General features: G+C 41.7%; 1 protein-coding gene across 1 annotated transcript; it reads right to left on the bottom strand.

The window, feature by feature from the left end:
• Positions 1 to 2,407: 2,407 nt before the first annotated feature.
• Positions 2,408 to 8,835, bottom strand: mRpL1 (mitochondrial ribosomal protein L1). The gene is made up of 8 exons (XM_080281894.1): positions 8,627 to 8,835; positions 8,137 to 8,227; positions 7,199 to 7,318; positions 6,673 to 6,840; positions 5,709 to 5,823; positions 4,224 to 4,342; positions 3,442 to 3,543; positions 2,408 to 2,554 (listed from the first exon to the last, which is right to left on the bottom strand). Exons 1-8 carry the CDS (start codon positions 8,737 to 8,739, stop codon positions 2,450 to 2,452), a joined length of 933 nt encoding a protein of 310 aa, XP_080138020.1. The 5' UTR covers positions 8,740 to 8,835; the 3' UTR covers positions 2,408 to 2,449.
• Between the last annotated feature and the right edge of the window lie 1,796 nt (positions 8,836 to 10,631).

Genomic DNA, 10,631 nt, shown 5'->3' with positions numbered 1-10,631 from the left:
AAATGTACAGAAATGGCAATGGTTAGGTGGATGTGCGGTGTGTCCCTGAGTGCGAGGACTGGGGAGGCTAGGTTTATGATGGAAGAGTTGAGAGGTAGGATGGGACTGGAGTGTACTGGTGTGATGAGGAGAGGTAGATTGAGATGGTTTGGGCATGTGAAGAGGATGGGGGTTGATGATTAGGTGCAGAAAGTGAGAAGTATTAACATTGGGGTTAGGGTACTGAGAGGTAGACAGAAAACGACCTGGTACAAGGTCATTCAGTGTGACCTCAGGGATAAAGGACTGAATTTGGAAGCTGTCAGAGATCAAGCAGCATGGAGAGCCGCCATTAGGTGATCAAGGCCAACGCATGCAAGCATGTTGGAGCCTTAGGAAACGAAATGTGTAGTTACCATTATGAATACCTCCTGAGTTAAACAGTGAGGCAGACACTTCAATACGTCAGTACATCCTTACTCCCTCGATCCACTACATCCTTTTCTGTTTAATTTTGGTGCTGAAGATGGAAACCTTCCTGGGTGGCACCAGTATAAATGGATAGTTCTACTGAGCAGTTATACAAACATCCTTGCCTCCCTGTCCCCCAAAAGGAGGATGGTGGACTACTGGAGGAAAGGCATCTTCAGCCTGCTGTCCACTGGGTTCACGTTACGGGTGAATTGGTGTTGCTACTACTTCTGCTGTATGTACTACCACTACTACAGCAGACCCTCATTATCCAATAAACCAACGTGCTGTGAATTGCTTACACAATAACGGAAAAGAACTTTTTTGCTTATGCAATCATTATTATTAATCCTGTATGAAGCCATCCCCCCTTCCCCCCCAGATTGGCCACATGCAGGCCTACTGTACAGTCATTTGTTTTTTCCAAGATGGCTTTTGAACTTATCACTTGGGTGTCTTAGTGTCAGTAATGGAACAATAGTGTGTTGTTGAAGTTCAAGCAACAGAAGAGAAGCACTGTGAAATAACTACCAGTTTAGTTGAATTGTAAGCTTGCATTTGAATCTGTGTTTGAGGGCAAGCAGTAAATGAAGTGATACGATATTATTTCCAGTTTAGGCGAGCCGGAAACTTGTATTTACACTTTGTTAATGGGTAAACCGTGGACAAAAACATATCCCAATTGAAGCATTCACAATTGACTTGATATCCGATAAATCAGTAGGGGATGGATTATTTTCAAAATGCATCCTCATCGTAAAAAGAGGGCGTGCTTTACTACTGCAGGTACTACTACTCTGGTATAATTTTTTTTATCTGCATGATTTTATTCAGGTTAGGAGATCTGTGTTTTAGCAAAGGGGTTAATAAAGTCTTACCAGTTTTTCCATTCCGAAAAGTCTGTAATAAAATTTTAAAATTCTCTGGAGAGAGGTTAGGATAAAAAAGATGCCCTTCTTGTGATGGGGTCGATTTCCAGACTGCCCTTCTGTGTCGTCTACCTTCCATCTTTGCTGTCATATCAAATATCCTCACTGCTTATTCAATAAATCTTGTTATTTCTAATTTTAGATTGCAAATTTAAGCCAGATGTGTTCTTGGGTTGTTTCCTTAAAACTGCCACAAACAATAGTTTCTGGTTTTGTAATGCCAAGATAAGCTTATTTAATTGATGATATTGGAATACCATTATCTATTGCTAGACGCCTTAATCCCGTAATGGGTGGCCACAAACAAATTGCCTCCGTGTCGCCTGTCCCCTGCCATTTCACTGCACTCCTCCCAGCTCCCACCCCCCTCTCTCATATTCCTCCCTACTTCATCCCTCCATCTCATCCTCAGCTTGCCCCTCTCTCTCCCCCTCCTCTACCTCATCACATACACTCTCTTTGTTAGTTTCTCACTCTTCATCCTCTCCACATGGCCAAACCACTTCTAATGAATTTTTCCTAACGCATCCTATCACATCCACGTCCACATCACAAGGCTCCTTCCTCATTTGTCAGTCTGTCTCTCCATCTAATTCCACATGCTCCTCTCAAGTAACTCATATTGGAATACCTAAGCTGTATTATTCTGACTCCTTTAACTTTGTTGGTCGTGATATCACGTACGTAGCATAAATAATTTTGGTAGTTGCCAGATAATTTTAATCTGCTTCGGAAGACCCATATATAAAAAAAATCTGGGGACTGTACCACTTCATTGGGGGTTTCTCTCTAGCTGAACAAACTTGTCTGGCAGTAGCCGGAATAGTCATCGTACAGCATGAATACAAACTTCATCTGTACCAGTTTTCTTGAGCTTTTGTAGATGTTTCCCTCTGAGTAAAGGTGACTGGCAGTAAACAACAAAACATGCCACCATGGAAATAGCAGTGGAAAATGAGAGGAAATTTACATCTAAAGTTCCGTAATTAGAATAAAATTCACCATTTTTATAACTTATTTATTGCCATTACAGTATTAACAAATTACTTATATAACATGGTGTTCCTCCCCTACACTGCTGCCGCAACCTTGACATTTTCTTGATTCCGCTCTGACATGTACAGCGTGTGGTCAACCTTGAAGTGCTCTGGACTGGGCTGGCTTTGCAAACTCAGCTGTAAATAATATAAACCACCACCATCATCTAGTCCTTTAATACCACACCAGGACTGTAAATAATGTAAATTATCATCATCATCATCATCATCATCATCCACACTTCAGTACCCCACTAAGAGTATATGAGTCTGTAAATAATAATTTTACTTTCTTACTACAATCACATAATTTTTACTGTTTGTAAAAGGTTTAAAATACTGCAACATATTCCTTAAACATCTTTGCTAAGAAAGGTCTCCACCTAACCATATAAAATAATTTGCCAGTACAGAGAATGAAGTAAAGGATGGCATCCTTAAACTGAAAAGGAGTTAACTCAGAATGTACAGGATTTCTCATACAATGTGAGAGTAATGTGAACACAGACTATGTCTTTTTTTCTGTGAGAATTCGAGTTATGCTTTGGGTTATGAATGAGGTACGTTGTGGTGTGTGAGGTGTCTGTGTCATATTTTGTGTTGTTAGAGTTAGGTGCGTGTGATGAGTGTGTCCTGGTGACAAGCAATATCACAGTGGGGGCAGGGAGGATTGTGTACGAATTGTATTTTGTGTTGTTAAATGCTGCCCTTCTCACCACAACACATTTGCCGCATGCATCACACCCCTTTTTTTTTCCAACCATACAACCATCATCAAGTTCTTCTATTGCACCATGGGGAACATAGAGATCAAAGGCTGGCCTATTCTTTGTTAAGACTGACTAGCATAGCCATGGAACCCTATGCTCCTGATTGGACAATAAAAGATTCACCGGTGGATGGATGGATAGAGAAGAGAATGAACTGCATGAGGTGGCTGTTGTGATATGAGGGCAGCATTATAGAGAGGGTAGAATGGAAGTACAGGTATTGGATGCTGATGATGTGAGTAGTAAGGAACATACCAGAGTGATGAAAGGGTGGGAAACCTTTTTTGGCTTGAAAGTGTGGACGTCCATCACCAGTGTTGCAAGGTTCTCCTCAAGCTCTTCATCGCTCTGGCTCAGCTGTAATATATGTAATATGTAACAACATAGTTCAGTAAATATGCACATGTTGTTACCAACTACATCGTCAGTATATTTGACATTCTTTTTGGAGGAACGAGAAGTACCTGATTAAAATTATGATAATGTGAGACAGTAATGTCGGTGACATTAAGGACAGTAAACGATGGTAACGATGATGATACGATGAGCAAGACAAAGATATTTATGAAAGATGACAGTGACGGTAACAATCTATCTCTATGTATCACCAGATGCCTGAATCCCACAAAAGTTGACCACAAATAAATGACCTCCATGTCACCCTGTCTCTGCCATCTGTCTACCTTCTTCAAATCACACACTCTTCTCTCATAATCATTTCCATCCCTCTCCCCCTCCACTCACATACTGTACTCTCCTTCATAAGGCCCGTCCAGACGATCGAGCAATGCCCGCGGGCACAAGCGAGCAGTTTGCCTGTTGACGGGCTCACCGCTTGTGCCCGCGGGCAAATTTGTAAATTGCCACGGGCAATTTACGCATTTGCCCGCGGGCACAAGCGGTGAGCCCGTCAACAGGCAAACTGCTCGCTTGTGCCCGCGGGCATTGCTCGATCGTCTGGACGGGACTTTAGTCTGTCAGTAACGGTCAATATACTCAAATGTCTCTACAAAAACAGGTCACGCTACCATACTCACCCTACCAATTGGAGCTTCAATTGTGGCAAAGTCGTGGTGAAACCTGTCTTTGACAGTTGAGTAATTGACTCCTTTTATGAAGCGCTCGATGATGGGTATTAAGTCAGGCCCAGCTGTCCCTGATGAAAACAAAAATAATAATAGTAATGTAGTATAGTAGTAGTAATAAAAAAAAAAAAAAAATGCATATTTTCACAACTACTCTTTGACTTCATCCTTCCATTCCCCCTGGGAAGGTGGGGGACGGGAATATGGTACTTCCTCAGTATCCCTGCTCATCGTAAAAGGATTAAAAGGGGCGTCTTTGTCTCCGGTCTTTGTGTCCTTAATCTCCTCTCCTGTCCTCCTCCTCTTATTGATATTTCCATGTTTCTTTGCACCTTTAATTTCCCTTTACTCCTCCAGTGCCATATAGCCATATTATAGCTTGGTGCTAATTCTTCATTATTCCTTCCTTCCATCATTCTTTCGCTTAATCCTTCCATTTTATTCTTGGTTGTCTTCTCCTATCATCATCCTACCTCTCCATCCATCCATCAAGTCCTTTATTGCCATATTAGGAACAAAGGGATCCAGGGCTAAGCTGTTCAGTCCTGACATTAAGGGTACCATAAGAATCCTAACTTGGTCTTGTAAACAGGATGGGTGGGATTCAGAAACATTAGGGAAAAAATGGTACCAACTGTGTCCAGTGGAATTTGCCATATCCATTCAGTCTTACCACCATTATCATTTCTCACCTAAGAATGGGGTGAGGTAAGACCCATAAAACAAGAACCTAGCATAAAAGAGGATGAATTGTGTATGGCATGTTCAATGATCAGAACCATGCAATCATTCACGTATCATTTGGCCCCCTGGAAACCTGGTTGTACCTCATAGCTTGGTATTTTTCTTGGTCATCCAACATAATCATTTTTCATTAACTGTTCAAGCCTTCAAAATTCCCGGCTCCAATCCATGTGCTTCAGGGGATTAATTCACCATTGCAGTGCCTGTGGGGTCAATGATCAGGTTAAAGCAGAAATGGGATGCAATTCTTGTACTATGAATCATAAATTTGTAATCAAACCATCAATTTCTCTCCTTTGTCAAATCTTACACATTTTCAGTTTACCAAACTATCTTTTTACATTTTATCCGTCCATTGTCAAACCTTATACATTTCAGCTACAATGCCAAACTATCTTTTACATTTTTTCTGTCCTTTAGCTCTTCTGCATTTTCAGCTGCTGCACCAAACTATCATCCATTTTCACACTGCCTTCCACTGTACAAGGCACTCACAAAGCTACACTCATTCTATCGAAAGGGTTAGCTTGCAAACCTTCTTTCACATTCAAACTAATATACACCTTTTCTGCCACTCTCAGCTGTTTTCTCCATGTAACCAAGGACAGATGACCATAGTCCAGTACATTCTTCCTCTTGCTGGTGGAAAACTTTGATAGCCTAGCCTTGGGCCCCTGTCTTCTTAATACTTACCATTCTTCACATTGGGAAACAGTCTTTTCAGCAAGCCTCTTATAGGTACCAAGTCAGGCAGGATCTCCACCTCAGCAAGAACATGTTGATACTCTGTCAGACTGGCCTCACCATTCTTGAAAAAATACAGAAATTCTTCATTAAAAGTGCCTCCCCCATCCCCCCATCCACACACTCCCCCCCCCCCTATTACGATGACAATAATTTTTGGTGCTGGAGAGGGATGCCTTTGTGCTGACTGGTTGTAAAAATGTCTCTTGGTTCCTTCCCTGTCTGCCAGAAACACAATGGTGTACTGCAGGAAAAGGGCAGCTAACAGTCCACTGGGTTCATGTCCTCAGCAAAAGAAGAAGTAAATTACAGAAAACTTGTGTGTTAAAAGCTGCTTGTTATCTGTACAGCGTCATTTGCCAATTCTCCAACTTAGTGTTATGTACTATATGCAAAATACAGTATTATGATATTTTAAAGCACATTCTTATATTGATTTCCTGTCTTGATTTTAGTCTTTTCATTCTGTGTGGAATTTTTGTCATTTCATGCTTGCCACCACCAGACAATTCAGTTTAGCATGGAAATGGCTTCCTATTCTCAAGCATTATAACAATATCCACTAAATTTCTCACTGTCTTCACTTCATCATTATCGTCATCCCAACTCTTATTCCAAATTAATAAGCTACACTTCTACAAAAGTTGATTTTATGGATAATGGGCACTATTTCTGTGAATGTCAGGGGCTGTGTCACCAACTTTACAATACTCTCTCTCTCTCTCTCTCTCTCTCTCTCTCTCTCTCTCTCTCATTCATGCACAAACCATCCACCACAAATCAAAATATCTCTGACATATACATGAGTAAATGTATCAATATGCAGAGGCACATTGTGCATCTATTAGTCTGTCTGTCTACCTACAAATTTATCTTACCCTGTCTGTCAATCTTTTGTATCTGTCTCTCTTACCTGAACCTGCTTAACAATCTCAAGGCCAGCAGCATGTGTAACTCCCATTTGACGAGCAGCTTCGAGCACCTTTTCATTTCGTGACACCACCAGCACATTCCGAACTTGCTCAGTGTCAAATTCGTGAGGAAGACGAACCACGTTTTGAAAGTTGTCCAGGTAGCGGTTCTGTAAAGGGGTAGATTCAGGAATTTAAGTCTGTCATTAAGGTGCATTTTGTAGTCTCTTCATTTTAATAGCAGTTCACTGAGGATGAGATGGAGGGATAGGGTGGATAGAGATGAGAGAAGGTGGTGTGACTCTGTAGAAAGGGTAGCCTGATGGGGAAGGGCAGTGACTTAGAGGCAGTTCATTTGTGGCCATGCTTTCTGGAGTTAAAGGGTCTGACTGTTAATAGAGAGGCACATGTAATTTCACCCATTCACTACCATGAAGTCTTTTTGTTGTTATGACTTATGCTAGACAGTTGTGTTCAACTTGGTTTCTCAGAGAGAGAGAGAGAATGCAGATCACATCTGCAACCAACCTTCTTTTCTGCAGTCATGTCGAGCTGGAAGCATGCAGTAACAAATGCATGTGGGAGGTTCATCATTGTTGGGTGGTGGGATTCTCGGTGCATTGCCAGAGCCTCCTGCACTGAGTACATCTGGTGGGGAAATTCATATTCATGAATCCTTAAACTACGAGTACTGTACATATACTGTGAATTCCAAGTGGTGGTGTGTTCTGTGTTGATGGTAGGTGGGGTTGACCACCACCACCATCACACTGTCACTCACGTACTGCTTGCCACGTACAAATGACTAAAGTGAATAGCAAGTCCTAAACGGCTTCCTCGGTATCAAGAGACCATTTGCTGTATTTCACCCAGCAGAAAGCAAGGACACTTGGTCGTACAAATTTACAGTAGCCTTCACAACCCAGCTGGCAGATAGTTTGGAATGGGGCTGGTGTAAATGCATACATTACCGTACTTTTTTTTTAAATGTCCCAGCAAGAAATAAACTAGTACAATTTATGGATTTAAATTATTAGAGATACTGTATAATGAAAGCTGATACAGACATGAATGATAATAACTAGGACATGAAATTTTTGACTCGTTCATTTATGTTGATACCAGCTGTCTTGCTGCACAATCTCTGGCAGCATCTCTCCACATCCTGAGGTTATTTTGTAGTACATATACCTCTTAATGGTCTACTTTTGACTTTCACACTGCTACATTTCTTCACTCTGTGCATACAGTATATACTTTTCTATACATCTTGGTGCACTACTTTTCACACCCACACTCCTACATCTTTTCACTCAGTCTGTGCATACAGTAGAGACTTATACATCTTGGTGCACTACTTTTCACACCCACATTCCCACATCTTTTCACTCAGTCTGTGCATCTTGGTGCTCTACATTTCATATCCACACTCCTACATCTTTTCACTCAGTTTGTGCATACATTACCTTCCACTTGTAGTATCTAGTGATCCACACATTGTCAACAGGCTCTTTCAGGTGGTCCTCAACTCGACGTGGGGACACTCCACCACTCTGCCTGTAATGCACATAAAAGTCTTTGTATCTTTTCATATCCATACGAGGTCCACTGCAGGACTAGACCTGCTCCTTAAAGGAAGAGTACCAGCCTCATACTGACAAAATAGAATGTGAAAGGACTGTCTTTAGGAAGAGCGACATATTTATAAGTGGGAGTGTTGTATTAGCTGTTTTTATGTGTCAAGAGTCTATATGTGTCACAGATGGAACTGACACTAAATACAGTATATGCAAGCATAACAGCTCACTGTATCATAAGGCATTTCTTCGACAAGATGAACTCTTTCTTGACAACCTGCTTGTAAGCCTTCTTTTTGGCCTTTCCTAAGGTGAATAAAAACACCCAGTATCAACAAGCATAATCTAAAAAGGATATGGCAGAATTATAAAAACTCACTGCATCTCAAGGCGTTTCTTTAGAGGGATGAATTCTTTCTTGACCTCAACCTGTTTGTGAGCCTTCTTCTTGGCCTCGGCTTTTGCTCGTGTTCCTTTCCTGGCAGCCTCCATGATAGTGCCTGTATGAAGAGCTGCCACACCAACACCCCCCTTGTTTCCTTGTACAGACAACCACGGTGCCCATTGTTGTAAGGGGACTTTTGATGTAACACCTGAGGAAAAATTTTAAAGGATGTTAGAAAGTTGTCTGTACAGTGAACAGGAAGTGTGGATGTGAGTTGTTTTGGTGTATGAAGTTTGGCAGTTGGAAGTGTGTAGTTCTGCAGTGCAGTTTCACAGTGTGTGGTGTGGTAGTGTGTGTGAGTATGGTATTTTGAGATGTGACTGTGTGTATAGAGCAAAGCCACACCCATCCCTCCTCTGCTTTCTTGTGTAGATATCCATGGGTCCGATGTTGTAGGGATATTCTTGATTTGAAACTGAGGAAGTATTGGTATAGGGTGTTAGAAAAGTCAGTATTTCAGGAGATGCTACACCCCTGGGGAGGGGGGTAAAGAATACTTCCCCAGTATCCCTGCTTGTCGTAAGAGGCGACTAAAAGGGGCCATTTTGTCTCGTCTTTTTCTCCTTACTGTCCTCTTCTGCTCGTGTCCTACCTCTCTTCTTGATATTTCCGTGTTCCTTCCAGTCTTTTCCCTTTACTCCCACAGTGCTGAATAGCCTGGCTGCAAAGAACCGTTTATATATATATATATATAAAGCTACCCATAGTCAGTGTAAACAAGTTGGCCTGAAGAAACTAACCCAGTACCCTAAAATATATTAAGATAAATTAAGACACTGCATCCACAAAAGTGTATCTGAAATTCTAACTTCATTCTTTTTATCCCATTTTAGACTGGATCTGTGAAGAATATGAGTGTTAAAATAGTCCTGTTATCTGTACAGCTCGTACTGGCTGGATGGACAAAAGGAGGAGACTTACCAACACCATTAACTCATATCAACATTTAACCCTTTAACCGCGGGTGTCATTCCAGAATGACGTTGCAAAAACTGGACCAAACCGCGGGTGTCATTCTCGAATGTTTGTGAATATTTTGAATACCCCGCGTTTTTTCCGTGCGCCAATTGTTTCAAGGGAGAGTAGCTATTAAGTTCTTTCACTCCAGCCGACCCCCACCTCCCTCTTCCCCCCCCTGGGGCCCCACCTCCCACCCCCTGGGCCCCCCACCCCACCCCTGACCAAGCGTGCATCAGTATCTGTCCAGCTGTGTGAGTGACAACACATGTTGATGTGGCAGTGAAGTGCAGGCAATTACAGTGCCTTTTACCTGTCTCAGTGAACACAGAGTGGGTGTTTATCGTATGTGCAGTGTTCATATATGTTTATAGTATTATTATCAGAATGTGATTGGCATTTGGTAATGGTGTGTGAGCGAAAAATAGTGATTACAACACCGCTGATGTGGCAGTGAAGTGCAGGCAATTACAGTGCCTTTTACCTGCCTCAGTGAACACAGAGTGGGTGTTTATCGTATGTGCAGTGTTCATATATGTTTATAGTATTATTATCAGAATGAGGTTGGCATTTGGTAATGGTGTGTGAGCGAAAAATAGTGATTACAACACCGCTGATGTGGCAGTGAAGTGCAGGTAATTACAGTGCCTTTTACCTGCCTCAGTGAACACAGAGTGGGTGTTTATCGTATGTGCAGTATTCATATATGTTTATAGTATTATTATCAGAATGAGGTTGGCATTTGGTAATGGTGTATGAGCGAAGGTAATGATGTGTGAGCGAAAAATAGTGATTTTACACCCCTCACTTCTAATGGCACTGCCCGTCCTGTGAAAGTCAACGAAGTCATGAAACCTACATCAATGGAAAGCTGAAGGTTAGTACTTTCTAATGGTACCTTATTTTTTTCTCTAGCTTTATTCTGTGCAGAGTTATTAAGGTTAAAAGGTTTGTTTACATTTGGCTGAAACCCCCGCGGGAG

The sequence above is a fragment of the Coenobita brevimanus genome, chromosome 11 (genome assembly GCF_032717465.1).
Source record: "Coenobita brevimanus isolate Jiangsu-jjx chromosome 11, ASM3271746v2, whole genome shotgun sequence".
Taxonomy (NCBI): Eukaryota; Metazoa; Arthropoda; class Malacostraca; order Decapoda; family Coenobitidae; genus Coenobita; species Coenobita brevimanus.
Note: the sequence above shows the minus strand (reverse complement) of the source record. Positions and strands in the feature narration are given on the sequence as shown.